Source organism: Oncorhynchus keta, chromosome 3 (assembly GCF_023373465.1).
Source record: "Oncorhynchus keta strain PuntledgeMale-10-30-2019 chromosome 3, Oket_V2, whole genome shotgun sequence".
In the NCBI taxonomy this organism is placed as follows: domain Eukaryota; kingdom Metazoa; phylum Chordata; class Actinopteri; order Salmoniformes; family Salmonidae; genus Oncorhynchus; species Oncorhynchus keta.
The window spans coordinates 8,699,976-8,717,256 of record NC_068423.1 but is presented as its reverse complement, the minus strand read 5'-3'; the positions used below and the strand labels follow the sequence as shown (position 1 = coordinate 8,717,256).

The window sequence follows — 17,281 nt, the reverse complement described above, 5'->3', positions numbered from 1 at the left end:
CCCCCTATCCACATCGACAGGACAGCAGTGAAGAAGGTGGAAAGTTTTAAGATCCTCGGTGTACATATCACCGACAAACTGAAATGGTCCATGCACACAGACAGTGTGGTGAAGATGGTGAAAAAATGTGGCTTGTCACCGAAAACCCTCACTAACTTTTACAGGTGCACAATTGAGAGCATCCTGTCGGGCTGTATCACCGCCTGGTACGGCACAACCACAGTGCTCTCCAGAGGGTGGTGCGGTCTGCACAATACATCACAGGGGGCAAACTACCTGCCCTCCAGGACACCTATAACACCTGATGTCACGCGCTCCAGCAGGTATATCTCTCTGGTCACCCCCAAAACCAATTATTGCTTTGGCCGCTTCTCCTTCCAGTTCTCTGCAGCTAATGACTGGAATGAACTACAAAAATCTCTGAAACTGGAAACCCTTATCTCCCTCACTAGCTTTAAGCACCAGCTGTCATAGCAGCTCACAGATTACTGCACCTGTACATAGCCCATCTATAATTTAGCCCAAACAACTACCTCTTCCCCTACTGTATTCATTTATTTTGCACCTTTGCACCCCATTTTTATTTCTACTTTTCCCATTATTCCACTGCAAATCTACCATTCCAGTGTTTTACTTGCTATATTGTATTTACTTCGCCACCATGACTTTTTTTGCCTTTACCTCCCTTATCTCACCTCATTTGCTCACATCGTATATAGACTTCTACTGTATTATTAACTGTATGTTTGTTTTACTCCTTGTGTAACTCTGTGTCGTTGTATGTGTCTACTACTTTGCTTTATCTTGGCCAGGTCACAATTGTAAATGAGAACTTGTTCTCAACTTGCCTACCTGGTTAAATAAAAAAAATTCACAGGAAGGCAAAAAAAGATCATTAAGGACAACAACCACCCGACCACTACCTGTTCACCCCGCTTCCATCCAGAAGGCGAGATCAGTACAGGTGCATCAAAGCTGGGACAGAGAGATTGAAAAACAGCTTCTATCTCAATGCCATCAGATTGTTAAACAGCCAGCATTTGCACAGAAAGGCAGCTGCCTACCTACAGACTTGATATCATAAGCCACTTTAATAGATGGAACACTAGTCACTTTAATTATGCCACTTTAAGAATGTCATATGTATATACTGTATACTGTATCCTTCACTATCTATTATTTACTATCTATTGCATCTTAGCCACTCTCTCACTGCTCATCCATATATTTTATACTTATATATTCTCATCCCATTCCTTTACTAGATTGTGTGTATTAGGTTTTGTTGTGGAATTGTTAGATATTACCTGTTAGATACTGCTGCACTGTCAGATCTAGAAGCATAAGCGTTTTGCTACACTCGCAGTAACATCTGCCAGCCATGTGTATGTCACCAAGACTATTTTATTTAATTTGGGATTTGATTCAAATAGTTGTCTACAATGGAGCTGATTGTCTGTCAATACAGAACAGCAAAGAGGGCGACGACTGCCGGGCGCTAGCCTTGATTGACTCCACCCCTCCTCCGGTTCCTCGTGCTCTGCGATTGGATAGAATGACTCACACACACCCAGGGGCTGGGCTGGATGATCACCGCGAATTCCGCAGGTACAGTTGTTACTTCAGTCAACATTGAGACAATGTGTGTTTACTGGGAAGCTTGGTAATGGAAAGTATATCACTCCGTATTGAAATGAAGGTTGAATAAAATAAAAACAAAAATATATTAATGCCAATAGAATGGATATAAAGTAGACTGGATAACCAACTATTTCGGTGACCATCATGTATAATGATCAAAAATATAAACTCAACATGTAAAGTATTAGTAAGTGTTAGTGAGCATTTCTCCTTTGACAAGATACTCCATCCACCTGACAGGTGTCACATATCAAGAAGCTGATTAAACAGTGTGATCATTACACAGATGCACCTTGTGCTAGGGACTATAAAAGTCCACTCTAAAATGTGCAGTTTTGTCACCCAATGCCACTGATGTGTCACGTTTTGATGAAGTGTGCAATTGGCATGCTGACTGCAGGAATGTCCACCAGAGCGGTTGCCAGATAATTTAATATTCATTTCTCTACCATAAGCCGCCTCCAACGTTGTTTTAGAGAATTTGCACGTACGTCCAACTGGCCTCACAACTGCAGACCACGTTTATGCGGAGATGTGGGAGGGCGGTTTGCTGATGTCAACGTTGTCAACAGAGTGCAAAATCGTGGCATTGGGGTTATGGTATGGGTAGGCATAAGTTACGGACAACCAACACAATTGCATTTTATCGATGGCAATTTGAATGCACAGAGATACCCTGATGAGATCCTGTGGCTCATTGTCGTGCCATTCATCCGCCCCCCTCACCTCACGTTTCAACATGATAATTTACAGCCCCAAGCCGCAAGGCTCTGTACACATTTCCTGGAAGCTGACATTTCCCAGTTCTTCCATGGCCTGCATACTCACCAGAAATGTCACCAATTGAGCCCTTTGGTATACTCCGGATTGACGTGTATGACAGAGTGTTCTAGTTCCCACCAATATTCAGCAACTGCGTGCAGCCATTGAAGAGGAGTGGGACAACAGTCCACAGGCCACAATCAACAGCCTGATCAACTCTATGCGAAGGAGATGTGTTGCTCTGCAAATGGTGGTCACACCAGATACTGACTGGTTTTTCTGCCCCTCCCCTTTTTAAAGGTATCTGTGACCAACAGATGCATATCTCTATTCCCTGTCGTGAAATCCATAGATTAGTGCCTAATGAATTTATTTCAATTGTCTGATTTCCTTATTTGAAATGGTTGCATTTTTTGTTCACCGGTGATGTTCTGTGATTCATTTGTCACCACCAGTAGTCAGGACTCTCTCCACAAAGCCAGCAAGAAGAAGAGCATCAAGTCCTCCATTGGACGCCTGTTTGGGAAGAAGGAGAAGGGGAGGATCGGAGGACCTGGGAGTCAGTCTGCCTCTCTGGGTAAGTCAATATAGAGAGTTGACCACAGTGGTGGAAAAAATACTAAATTGTCATACTTGAGTAAAAGTAAAGATACCTCAACAGAAAATCACTCAAGTAAAACTAAAAGTCACCCAGTAAAATACTACTTGAGTAAAAGTCTAAAAGTATTTGTTAAAAAAAAACGTAAGTATCAAAAGTAAATGGAATTGCTAAAATGTACTTAAGTATCAAATCATTTCAAATACCTTATATTAAGCAAACCAGACAGCAACATTTAAAAAAACATTTTTTAACACATAATTTCCAAATGAAGCATTTGTGTTTTGTGAGTCTGCCAGATCAGATGCAGTAGGAATGACCAGCGATGTTCTCTTGATAAGTGTGTGAATTGGACAATTTTCCTGTCAAAATCTAGTACTTTTGGGTGTCAGGGAAAATGTATGGAGTAAAAAATAAAAATAAATATTTCGAAATGTTGTGAAGTAAAAGTAAAAGTTGCCCAAAATGTTAATAGTTAAGTAAAGTACAGATACTCCCCCAAAATACATAAGTAGTACTTTAAAGTATTTTTCCTTAAGTACTTTTCACCACCGGTTGACCGTGTGTGGGGTCTGAGGGTTAGAAACAATGTAAGGTTGCCTGTATTTTGCACACAAACTGTTTACTTATAAAGTATACACTAATATACACTAAGTATACAAAACATTAAGGACACCTGCTCTTTCCATGACATATACTGACCATATCACATTTTAGGGAAGACCCGGATGCAGACAGTGTTGAATTAACAAAAGTTTATTACTAGAACAGGGGGTAGGCAAAACGACAGGTCAAGGGCAGGCAGAGGTCTGTAATCCAGATCAGAGTCCAAAAGGTACAGAATAGCAGGCAATCTCAGGATCAGGAAACAGGAGACAAAGGGCTATGAGACATGGGTTTGATTCTAGACACATGAAAAGTGTGATGTATACGGAGGGTACAGGGCAACAGAAGACGAACAGCAGAGGGGCTTATGACCTTGGAGATGGGGAAAGGGCCGATATACCGGGGGGAAAGTTTGCGGGACTCCACACGGAGGGGCAGATCCCGGGTGGACAGCCATACCTTCTGCCCATGACAATGCCAGGGTCCGGTGGCGGTCCGCTTGTCGTCGATATGTGTAGGTGGTCTTGAGAAGGGCCGACCGGGCTCTCTTCCAGGTACGACAACAGCAGCAGACAAACATCTGAGCTGAAGGTATGCCGACCTCTTCCTCTTGCTCAGGGAAGACCGGAGTCTGATAACCCAGGGAACGTTCAAAGGGCGAGAGACCCGTGGCAGAGCAAAGAAGGTTTTGCAGGGGTATTTGACCCACACTAGTTGCTGGCTCCAGGTGGTGGGGTTGGCGGAGACCAGGCAGCGAAGAGTCAACTCCAGGTCTTGGTTGGCTCGCTCCGACTGGCCATTGGACTGGGGATGGAACCTGGAGGACAGGCTGACCGACGACCCAATGAGTGTGCAGAACGCCTTCCAGAACCGGGACGAGAACTGAGGACCCCAATCGGACCCATGTCCACTGGGAGTCCATAGATCCGGAAGACGTGCTGCACCATGAGCTGGGCCGTCTCTTTGGCAGAGGGTAGCTTAGGGAGAGGAATGAATTGGCAGGCTTTGAAAAAACAGTCCACCACTGTCGGGATGTTGGGATTGCCTTCAAACGGAGGGAGACCCGTGACAAAGTCCAGGGATATGTGAGACCAGGGACGGTGAGGAACAGGCAGAGGTTGAAGGAGACCAGCCGGTGCTTGCCGAGGAGTCTTGTTCGGTGCAAAGATCGTACATGTGTCAACAAACATGAAGATGTCAGGAACTATGATGGGCGTCGCACAAAAGCGTTGTCGCACAAAGGCCAGGGTCCGATGGGAACCCGAGTGGCAGGCAAGCCTGGAGGAGTGGACCGCTTCAGGAAAAACATCCGTTTATACTGCAGTCATAGGGCCGGTGCGGTCGGTGGCCCGGGCCTTACTGAACACCTCCCGGAGGTCCTGGTGGAGGGGTCCGGGGCAACTTCCGAGCCCCTAGGAAGATGTCCTGGGTCAGGGTCAGGCTGCGCTGACTTCTGGAAATGAGCGTGGCAAAACAGGCTCGAGCCCATGATGGCACTAGCTGGAGCCAAGAGAACCCTAATATCACAGGAACCTGATAAGACTTAATGAGCAGGATTTGGATCGTCTTGCTGTGGTGCCTGATACACGTAAGTTGATGGGGGTGGTATTGTGGATGACCCGGACTATAGAGCGCCCGTCCAAATCAAATCAAATGTATTTATAAAGCCCTTCTTACATCAGCTGATATCTCAAAATGCTGTACAGAAACCCAGCCTAAAACCGCAAACAGCAAGCAATGCAGGTGTAGAAGCACGGTGGCTAGTAAAAACTCCCTAGAAAGGCCAGAACCTAGGAAGAAACCTAGAGAGGAACCAGGCTATGAGGGGTGGCCAGTCCTCTTCTGGCTGTGCCCGATGGAGATTATAACAGAACATGGCCAAGATGTTCAAATGTTCATAGTTGACCAGCAGGGTGGGGATGGGTAGCTAGGGTAGCTAGGGTAGCTTCCATAAAGCTCTCAAAGCTGGAGTAACTTCTGGGCAGCATCTCTGCCGGACAATAGAGCATCAACAACTTCCTTTACCTCCGCCACGAACTCCTCCAGACTGAAGCATACGGCCAACTCTTGTTCCCATACTGCCGTAGCCCTGAGGTCAATAATCCAGTGTGGTGTGACAAGGTACAGAATGGCAGGCAGGCTCAGGGTCAGGGCAGGCAGAATGGTCAAAACTGGAAAACTAGAAACAAACAGGAGCAAGGGGAAACAGAGACGTACCCGAAGAGACTTACAGCTGTAATTGCTGCAAAAGGTGAATAGTTATGCAAGCTCAAGTTTTCATTTTTTTGTCTTATTTCTTGTTTGTTTCACAATAAAAAATATTTTGCATCTTCAAAGTGGTAGGCATGTTGTGTAAATGATATACAAACCCCCCAAAAATCTATTTTAATTCCAGGTTGAAAGGCAACAAAATAGGAAAAAATCCAGGGGGGTGAATACTTTCGCAAGCCACTGTATGTGGGCCATTCAGAGGGTGAGTGGGCAAAACAAAAGATTGAAGTGCCCTTGAATGGGGTATGGTATTCGGTGCCAAGTGCACCGGTTTGTGTCAAGAACTGCAATGCTGCTGGGTTTTTCACACTCAACAGTTTCCCGTGTGTATCAAGAATGGTTCACTACCCAAAGGACATCCAGCCAACTTGACACAACTGTGGGAAGCACTGGAGTCAACATAGGCCAGCATCCCTGTGGAACGCTTTCAACACCTTGTAGAGTCCATGCCCCGACTAATTGAGGTTCAACTCAATATTAGGAATGTGTTCCTAATGTTTGGTATACTCAGTGTACACAGTTATACTCAATATTATTTTAAATAATCAACCAGGGTAGCATTTTTCTATGTTTTTAGAAGAAAAACAAATGATTTATGGCAAGAGAGATTGTCCAGTAATCATGGGGAGTAGTTTCTCACATGACCTTTGACCTCAGCCTCCACACCTTCCGATGACCTGGGCTCAGCTGACCCCCTGGGCCTGGCCAAGATGGGAACTGGCACCGTGGAGAAAGATCGCCGCAGCAAGAAGAAGCACGACCTGCTAGAAGAAGCTTGTCGCCAGGGTCTTCCCTTCGCTTCATGGGATGGCCCCACGGTGGTCACATGGCTTGAGGTATGAAGTCTCACTGGTTAACTATCTGGGAGGAAATCATGTGCATTGTTTAACCTGAAGGTGCTCCATCTTACTATGAATGAATCTGAATAATGTACTGTACATGATGAACATATTAAATGCATCCTTATTGGCAGGAAATATTTTTGTAAATATTCCCAAAGCATATACATCTTCCCCCTCCTCTTCCTTTTCCTTTTCCTCTTCCTCTTAGTTGTGGGTGGGCATGCCCGCCTGGTATGTGGCAGCATGTCGTGCCAATGTGAAGAGCGGTGCCATCATGGCCAACCTGTCGGACACAGAGATCCAGCGGGAGATTGGCATCAGTAACCCCCTGCACCGCCTGAAACTGCGCCTGGCCATCCAGGAGATGGTGTCCCTCACCAGCCCCTCGGCACCGGCCAGCACACGCTCCGTAAGTGTTACAGCATATACACTCACAAACACGCACACAAACATTGGCACATGTTCAGTAACATACTTGCTGCACATATAGAAGTTTGAATAAGTCTGAGTGAAAATGTATGCAAACTGTAAACATATCCTCATTATTTTTCCATCTGAATCTCAAATTGTCCTCGATGACATCACAGTCGACGAGTGATATATGGATGACTCATGCCGAAATGGAGTCACTGACCGCTGCCATAAAACCAGTAAGTTGTTTTTGCCTAATCTCTCTCTTTTTATATTTGCTTTTAGTTCTCCTACACACTATCTTATTTCAAAAGTGATTTCATCTATGTTTGACCAATTAAGACATCCCAAGACTTTCGTGCAACTCAATTATCTAACAATATTCTATTAATTCCTAACTGTATAAGAATTGATGGTACACATCCAACTTGCTTGAAATCAACAAGCAACTTGAGACTATGCTGAATGAAATTCCATTTACAATTTGTTTTCCTTGTCTTTGTCTCTGATTAGGCATGTGTCGCTGCACCTTTTCCCCACTACTCCCCCAAATTCTCTTTGAGTGTAGTGTTTCTCCAACTAATTTTCATTCACTAACAAACTATTCCTCCTTCTGCCCTTCCTTCCTTACATCTTTTCTTCTCCATAACGCCTCCTGTCATTTACCGTAAAAACACGTCCTGGCAATCGTTCCTTTCCCTCTCCCTCCACCTCTATCCCTTTCTCTCTCTATCCCTTTCATTTGCCTCCACTGAAGGAAGTGAAGGAGTTCAGCTGGGACCAGGTGAGATATTATTGTAGTTTTTGTCATGAATACTATTGTCATGAACAGGAAATTAAATCAATGATATCACATTGTGAACAGACCATAAATCCGATACAGCAATTTGCGCATTTTCCTTAGATTTTGATCAATACTTTTTTACAGACTTTTTGTCCGCTTCAAAATAAAGTATAGACTATACTCAGGACTAGAACTGAGGTTAACTCTATCTATCTACAATACCAGTCAAAAGTTTGGACACACCTACTCATTCAAGGGTTTTTCTTTATTTTTACTATTTTCTACATTGTAGAATATCACAACTATGAAATAACACATATGGAATCATGTAGTAACCAAAAAGTGTTAAACAAATCAAAATAAATGTTATATTTTAGATTCTTCAAAAGTAGCCACCATTTGCCTTGATGACAGCTTTGCACACTCTTGGCATTCTCTCAACCAGCTTCACGAGGAATGCTTTTCCAACAGTCTTGAAGGAGCTCCCACATATGCTGAGCACATGTTGGCTGCTTTTCTTTCACACAGCAGTCCAACTCATCCCAAACCATCTCAATTGGGTTGAGGTTGGGTGATTGTGGAGGCCAGGTCATCTGATGCAGCACTCCATCACTCTCCTTCTTGGTCAAATAGTGTTTTGGGTCATTGTCCTGTTGAATAACAAATGATAGTCCCACTAACCAGATGGGATAGCGTATTGCTGCAGAATGCTGTGGTAGCCATGCTGGTTAAGTGTGCCTTGAATTCTAAATAAATCACTGACAGTGTCACCAGCAAAGCACCATCATACCTCGTCCTCCTCCTCCATGCTTCACGGTAGGAACAACACATGTGGATATCATCCGATCACCTACTCTGGGTCCCACAAAGACACGACGGCTGGAACCAAAGATCTTAAATTATAAAAACTTGTTTTTCAAACACTCCAAAATTGTCTTTTTAACAAACTACAGTTTTGGCAAGTCAGTTAGGACATCTACTTTTTGCATGACACATGTAATTTTTCCAACAATTGTTTACAGACCGATTATTTCACATATAATTCACTATATCACAATTTCAGTGGGTCAGAAGTTTACATACACTAATTTGACTGTGCCTTTAAACAGCTTGGAAAATTCCCCAAAATTATGTCATGGCTTTAGAAGCTTCTGATAGGCTAATTGACATCATTTGAGTCAATTGGAGGTGTACCTGTGGATGTATTTCAAGACCTACCTTCAAACTCGGTGCCTCTTTGCTTGACATCATGGGAAAATCAAAAGAAATCAGCCAAGACATCAGAAAAACAATTGTAGACCTCCACAAGTCTGTTTCATCCTTGGGACCGATTTCCAAACACCTGAAGGTACCACGTTCATCTGTACAAACAATAGTATGCAAGTATAAACACCATGGGACCACGCAGCCGTCATACCGCTCAGGAAGGAGACACATTCTCCTAGAGATGAACGTACTTTGGTGCGAAAAGTGCAAATCAATCCCAGAACAACAGCAAAGGACCTTGTGAAGATGCTGGAGGAAACAGGTATTAAAGTATCTATATCCACAGTAAAACGAGTCCTATATCAACATAACCTGAAAGGCCGCTCAGAAAGGAAAAAGACACTGCTCCAAACCCGACATAAAAAAAGCCAGACTACGGTTTACAACCGTACATGGGGACGAAGATCGTACTTTTTGGAGAAATGTCCTCTGGTCTGATGAAACAAAAATAGAACTGTTTGGCCATAATGGTCCATTGTTATGCTTGAAGGAAAAATGGGGAGGCTTGCAAGCCAAAGAACACCATCCCAATCGTGAAGAAAGGGGGTTGGCAGCATCATGTTGTGAGGGTGCTTTGCTGCAGGAGGGACTGGTGCACTGCCCAAAATAGATGGCATAATGAGGGAGGAAACTTATGTGGATATATTGAAGCAACATCTCAAGACATCAGTCAGGAAGTTAAAGCTTGGTCGCAAATGGGTCTTCCAAATGGACAAACGACCACAAGCATACTTCCAAGGTTGTGGCAAAATGGCTTAAGAACAACGAAGTCAAGGTATTGGAGTGGCCCTTACAAAGCCCCGACCTCAATCCTATAGAAAATTTGTGGGCAGAATTGAAAAGGCATGTGCGAGCAAGGAGGCTACAAACCTGACTCAGTTACACCAGCTCTGTCAGGAGGAGTGGGACCAAATTCACCCAACTTATTGTGGGAAGCTTGTGGAAGGCTACCCAAAACATTTGATCCAAGTTAAACAATTTAAAGCCAATGCTACCAAATGCAAATTGAGTGTATGTAAACTTCTGACCCACTGGGAATGTGATGAAAGAAATTAAAGCTGAAATAAATCATTCTCTCTACTATTATTCTGACATTTCACATTTTTAAAATAAAATAGTGATCCTAACTGACCTAAGACAGGGAATATTTACTAGGATTAAATGTCAGGAATTGTGAAAAACAGAGTTTAAATGTATTTGGCTAAGGTGTACGTAGACTTCAACTGTATCTGTTAATTGAACTCTGTGAAGCATTTATTTGGGCTGCATTCTAAGTGCAGTTACAGTAACTCTAATGAATGTATCCTCTGCTGCTGAGGTAACTCAAATCAAATCAAATCAAATCAAATTTATTTATATAGCCCTTCGTACATCAGCTGATATCTCAAAGTGCTTACAGAAACCCAGCCTAAAACCCCAAACAGCAAACAATGCAGGTGTAAAAGCACGGTGGCTAGGAAAAACTCCCTAGAAAGGCCAAAACCTAGGAAGAAACCTAGAGAGGAACCGGGCTAAGTCCTCTTCTGGCTGTGCCGGGTAGAGATTATAACAGAACATGACCAAGATGTTCAAATGTTCATAAATGACCAGCATGGTCGAATAATAATAAGGCAGAACAGTTGAAACTGGAGCAGCAGCAGTCAGGTGGAATGGGGACAGCAAGGAGCCATCATGTCAGGTAGTCCTGGGGCACTGTCCTAGGGCTCAGGTCCTCCGAGAGAGAGAGAAAGAAAGAGAGAATTAGAGAGAGCATATGTGGGGTGGCCAGTCCTCTTTTGGCTGTGCCGGGTGGAGATTATAACAGAACGTGGCCAAGATGTTCAAATGTTCATAAATGACCCAGCATGGTTGAATAATAGTAAGGCAGAACAGTTGAAACTGGAGCAGGAGCATGGCCAGGTGGACTGGGGACAGCAAGGAGTCCTCATGTCAGGTAGTCCTGGGACATGGTCCTAGGGCCCAGGCCAGTTGAAACTGGAGCAGCAGCATGGCCAGGTGGACTGGGGACAGCAAGGAGTCATCATGTCAGGTAGTCCTGGGGCAACAGGTCCTCCGAGAGAGAGAAAGAAAGAGAGAAGGAGAGAATTAGAGAAGCACATTTCACACAGGACACCGAATAGGACAGGAGAAGTACTCCAGATATAACAAACTGACCCTGACACATAAACTACTGCAGCATAAATACTGGAGGCTGAGACAGGAGGGGTCAGGAGACACTGTGGCCCCATCCGAGGACACCCCGGACAGGGCCAAACAGGAAGGATATAACCCCACCCACTTTGCCAAAGCACAGCCCCCACACCACTAGAGGGATATCTTCAACCACCAACTCACCATCCTGAGACAAGGCCTTTCCACGGTGCAACCCAGACAGGCCGACCACAACAGTGAATCAACCCACCCAGGTGACGCACCCCCAGGGACGGCACGATGAGAGCCCCAACTCTGGGTCTTCCTTGGGTCTTCCTTTCCTGTGGCGGTCCTAATGAGAGACAGTTTCATCATAGTGCTTGATGGTTTTGCGACTGCACTTGAAGAAACTTTCAAAGTTCTTGAAATTTTCCAGATTGACTGACCTTCATGTCTTAAAGTAATGATGGATGGTCGTTTTATTTAATTTTTTTAGCTGTTTTGCCATTATATGGACTTGGCCTTTTACCTTGTCACAACACAACTGATGAACTCATACGCATTAAGGAGGAAAGAAATGACACAAATGAACTTGTAGCAAGGCACACCTGTTAATTCAAATGCATTCCAGGTTACTACCTCACGAAGCTAGTTGAGAGAATGCCAAGAGTGTGCAAGGCTGTCTTCTGGCTCACAAATGTATAATATATTTTTGATTTGTTTAACATATAATGAAAATAGTTTTGATGTCTTCACTATAATTCTATAATGAAAATAGTAAAAGTAAAGAAAAACCCTTGAATGAGTAGGTATGTCCAAACCTTTGACTGGTACTGTATCTCACATGAGATTTTGGAAGGATATTTTAAATATATTGTCTCTCAGTGGACATTGATTCTCTCTCTCTCTCTCTCTCTTCCCCTATTTAGATCCTTGCCTATGGGGACATGAACCATGAGTGGGTAGGGAATGAGTGGCTTCCCAGCCTGGGTCTGCCCCAGTACCGTTCCTACTTCATGGAGTCTCTGGTGGACGCTCGCATGCTGGACCACCTCACCAAGAAGGAGCTGAGGGGACAGCTCAAAATGGTGGACAGCTTCCACAGGTTGGATTCAAATCATTTCAATCAATGTTTAGTGTCATTGAAAGGCAATCTGTGTATGGAAGCAGATTCAGGCCAAAAATGTTGGTATGGATTTGGCACAAATCTGTTTCCTTAATTTGTGTGCCGCATGAAAACACCAAAGCTAATACCGGATCGTCTAGTGTCCTCTGCTTAGTTACACATTTCTACCGATGGTTTTTCCAACATTTCTTTCATTCCTCTTCTCTGTTTCAGAGTTATTATTTATCTTTTCTTCTCCACCTTAGTTTGTCTGCATCAGGATTTTACAGTGGTTGCGTCTTTGGTTGTGAGGACATTGACAGTAACACTATCTCTTTCTCTCTCTTTCTCACTCTCTTTCTCTCGCTCAGGGTAAGTCTGCATTATGGCATCATGTGCTTGAAGCGTTTGAACTACGACAGGAAGGAGCTTGAAAGGAGGAGGGATGAGAGCCAACATCAGAACCAAGGTGAGAATACGGCACACAGGTAACTTGAGCCGTAATATATTTCGGGGCTCGTCTGGGATTTGGATTTTGACATTGCAAATGAATGTTGTATGGCAAAATATTATATTATTTATGTATCTCCAATGCTCTTTTTCACTGTATTAGCTGTTTCGCTGTATTAGCTGTTTCACTGTATTAGCTGTTTCGCTGTAGTAGCTGTTTCGCTGTATTAGCTGTTTCACTGTATTAGCTGTTTCGCTGTATTAGCTGTTTCACTGTATTAGCTGTTTCGCTGTAGTAGCTGTTTCACTGTATTAGCTGTTTCGCTGTATTAGCTGTTTCGCTGTTTCGCTGTATTAGCTGTTTCACTGTATTAGCTGTTTCGCTGTATTAGCTGTTTCACTGTAGTAGCTGTTTCACTGTATTAGCTGTTTCGCTGTATTAACTGTTTCGCTGTATTAGCTGTTTCGCTGTATTAGCTGTTTCGCTGTATTAGCTGTTTCGCTGTATTAGCTGTTTCACTGTATTAGCTGTTTCACTGTATTAGCTGTTTCACTGTATTAGCTGTTTCACTGTATTAGCTGTTTCGCTGTATTAGCTGTTTCACTGTATTAGCTGTTTCGCTGTATTAGCTGTTTCACTGTATTAGCTGTTTCGCTGTATTAGCTGTTTCGCTGTAGTAGCTGTTTCACTGTATTAGCTGTTTCGCTGTATTAGCTGTTTCACTGTATTAGCTGTTTCGCTGTAGTAGCTGTTTCACTGTATTAGCTGTTTCACTGTATTAGCTGTTTCGCTGTATTAGCTGTTTCGCTGTATTAGCTGTTTCGCTGTATTAGCTGTTTCACTGTATTAGCTGTTTCGCTGTAGTAGCTGTTTCGCTGTATTAGCTGTTTCACTGTATTAGCTGTTTCGCTGTATTAGCTGTTTCGCTGTATTAGCTGTTTCGCTGTATTAGCTGTTTCGCTGTATTAGCTGTTTCGCTGTATTAGCTGTATTAGCTGTTTCGCTGTATTAGCTGTTTCGCTGTAGTAGCTGTTTCACTGTATTAGCTTTCTGCCCCCTCCGTAGATGTGATGGTATGGTCCAATGAGCGAGTGATGTGTTGGGTCCAGGCCATTGGGCTAAAGGAGTTTGCAGATAACCTCACAGAGAGTGGGGTACATGGGGCCCTCCTAGCCCTGGATGACACGTTTGACTACACTGACCTTGCCCTGCTCCTCCAGATACCCAATCAGAACACACAGGTACCTGAATTTAGAAGTCCGGTCAGAACATACTCACCACTATGCTAGAAAGTCAGAGCACAAGCGCTCAATTCTACTATTGTAGTCTAATCACAATAACCCTCATTCACCACAATCACCAACCTACTTAATTTCCCTTACCTGCAACTGTTTGGTCATTACATTTTAATCAAGATAATCTTAATCATGAAATCCACTTGATAATCTTAATTATAATCTTAAAACACTCATTATTTCTCTCCCAGGCGAGGCAGATGCTGGAGAAGGAGTACAATGCCCTCATCTCCATGGGAACTGAGAGAAGACCAGATGAGGTAAAACATTTTTAAAATGTAGTTGGTTACTTAAGACTATTGCTCATAAAGATAGGCAATTTTTTCAAGATAGGCAGTTTGCTTCAACCAACATGAACTGTTTGGGGGGAGGTGCTTATATTTGTCCTGTCACACACAAGATGTGTAATGGAAATGTTGTTTTTTTGCATATCCCAACTCCCCCTGAGAAACCTGCAGGGAGTGGGTTCAAGGCCAGGGTCGCCATTGTACAGCAACTCTGGAGTAATTAGGGTTGCTCAAGTGCCTTGCTCAAGGGTACTGCAATTTTTTTTTTTTTTTACCTTGTCAGCTCCAGTATTCAAACCAGCAACCTCAAGGCTACCTGCCCATGTGCATGTATTCTTTTCCACATGCTGTTCTTTAGTATACCTAACTAGCACTTAGGAAATCTAATGAATTGCATGGTGCAATATTGTTTTGTGTGTCAATCCTCTGCGTCTTGTTGACAGGACGGCACTAAGACATTCACACGCTCGCCCTCGTGGAGGAAGATGTTCAGAGAGAAGGACCTCCGGGGCGTGACCTCTGACTCCTCAGAAACATTACCCGCCAACTTCCGTGCCTCCGCCATCTCCACGCCCTCCGTCACCCTGAGGAAAGTCCAGAGTGAAGGTGAGGGGGTCCTCTTCTTCATGTCTTTCCCACTGGGAACCTGCTCTATGAGTCATTGGTTCCATGCTGACCACTCATTTCAGTGTTATTGGCTGGAGGTTTAGTGTCATTTGACAGGTGTTTGAAAACCGTAATGCTGTCTGTTTCAGTGAACTCTGGGCCCAGGGGTGAGTCGGCGTCAGTGAGAACATATTCCTGCTAGAGATAAGCACATCAGGTGAGAAAAATACTTGATTGCCAAAAGAATATCATGAACGTTTTCAAGTTTGCAAAGTAGTCCGAAATAATTCCTTAGGGTCTTGGCTCGACAAAGCATCAACTTCTAAAAAATCGGAATGGTTTCTTGTCACCTTCTGTAAGATTGCCTGAATTTCAGTCACCCAAGCATGTCATCCAGGTACATTTCAGTAATTTCAGTAATCTCATGCGTCCAAACAGACTGTATTTCAGTCATTCATATCAGTTATTGAAACTCATTTTGCTCATTTCAGTGTTCTCAGTCATCCTAAAAACAATTCAGTAATTTCAGTAACCTTTCATCCAAACATACCTCAGTCCTTTTAGTAATCTCAGTTTTCCAAACATATTTCAGACAAGAACCGACCCATACTGAAATTGAGTTTTACTTTATGGTTGCATCATTATTTATCTATCCTGTCTTTGTTTTAGAGAGTCCCCCCACCCCCACCCCCCCAAAAAAAAATGTTTTTGAAGAAAAAAAGATGAAGATCATCAACAAAATGGAGAATAGAACACAAACAGAAAAGAATTCCACTGGAATCCTTGAAGAAACAAGGGCAATGTGAGAGAATGAAAAGATACTAAAATAGAGTGAATGTCTGTCTGTCCATTTCTCTCTCTCTCCCTCCGTCTTAGTCCACAGTTGTGGCATGAAGCTGTTCGATGCTGTAAAAAATGACTCCCATCGCCCAGTGTGAAGTTCTTCTTCCATGTGTGAAATGGGAAAATTGACACAATGACTCTTATTTTTTTCATTGGGATGTAAAACTGCATTTCCATTTGGATCAACAGAATGATGACCCTGATAGACGTTTCTTTGATTTGAATTGTCGATAGAACATGCATACCCTATCTCAGTAACTGGTATTAGGATTTTGTTTCTCAACCTTTTTCTACCGTGGACAGGCGAGCTAAGGTATTTCCTTTACTCAGGACCCACAAGCTATGGTCCTTCTCTTTTGAGGAAGCACTTACATTAAAACTAGCATTTGAGTACTCACTCGGGTCAGGTACAGCTAAACATCTAGGGATCGGTGAGAATCACCATAGGGACTGCTGTCAGTCCAGGGACCAGAGGTTGAGAAACAATGTACTGTATGAAGACAGAGTCATAAGGGTTATAAAGTGTTATGAAGGGAGAGTATGCAAGGGAATGAGGGAATGGATTCGTATGTTCTTAAGCCATAACAGACACCATGAGATGAGAAGGACCTTGGACAATTGGTGAAGTGCATTATGACAAAATCCTGTTTAAAAAAAAAGAGAAAAGAATTGAACGTTTGTGTTAATATGCATGCCAAAACAAAAACATAGAGTGAGAGTAATGAAATCAATCATCTAATGACGTGAAAACTTGGGTAAGGAATTTGTAAAATGGGTGTATTTTATTTTTTATCATTTTTTAAAAATGATAACCTCTATTGTATGTAGGTAGGTAAGTGTGTGTGTGTGTGTGTGTGTGTGTGTGTGTGTGTGTGTGTGTGTGTGTGTGTGTGTGTGTGTGTGTGTGTGTGTGTGTGTGTGTAGTATGTATGTGTGTGTACAGTATGTATGTATTGGACGGTATTTTAATTTCATACTTAGTTAAGATTGACTGTAATTTCATTTTAGGTTGAAAAGTAAATACGTTTCAAATTATGGACATTAAGATATACTACTTGTATGTGTACATTTTGAAAACAAATTGTGTTATGATTTAAACTAATATCAATAATGAAGAGTAGTGAGGATAATTAAATATAATATGATAACAATAATGATAATGATTGTAAAAGCTGTAATTAAAAAAGACCTGTAAAATGGATGGGAACTGAGTGTTTGTTAACTTTCTTCAGCTTTATATTTTCTATTCCAAATAAAGTCACGGGAGGTCAACAGGAAATTACAGGTTACTTGACGATTTCCCGATTTTCATCATTCTTCCCTCTTATGGTTGTGTGGCTGTTTACACTGTATCGTGATGATATTTACACGTTTTCTCCCAAG

The 17,281-nt window shown here is 42.9% G+C and overlaps 1 protein-coding gene across 6 annotated transcripts in view; it reads left to right on the top strand.

Moving 5' to 3' along the window:
* LOC118365030 (liprin-alpha-3-like) overlaps positions 1-17,244 on the top strand; it is a 42,800-nt gene extending 25,556 nt beyond the window's left edge. Inside the window, exons 19-31 of one of the 6 annotated variants that reach the window (XM_052488205.1) lie at positions 1,469-1,608; positions 2,862-2,980; positions 6,536-6,714; positions 6,929-7,129; positions 7,308-7,370; positions 7,889-7,915; positions 12,241-12,416; positions 12,788-12,885; positions 13,933-14,108; positions 14,354-14,422; positions 14,893-15,055; positions 15,205-15,272; positions 15,725-17,244. In XM_052488205.1, the coding sequence (XP_052344165.1) occupies positions 1,469-1,608; positions 2,862-2,980; positions 6,536-6,714; positions 6,929-7,129; positions 7,308-7,370; positions 7,889-7,915; positions 12,241-12,416; positions 12,788-12,885; positions 13,933-14,108; positions 14,354-14,422; positions 14,893-15,055; positions 15,205-15,257 (1,464 nt within the window). In that variant the 3' untranslated portion in view covers positions 15,258-15,272; positions 15,725-17,244. The other 5 variants (XM_052488201.1, XM_052488199.1, XM_052488216.1 and 2 more) reach the window with 5 other exon arrangements.
* Positions 17,245-17,281: the final 37 nt, after the last annotated feature.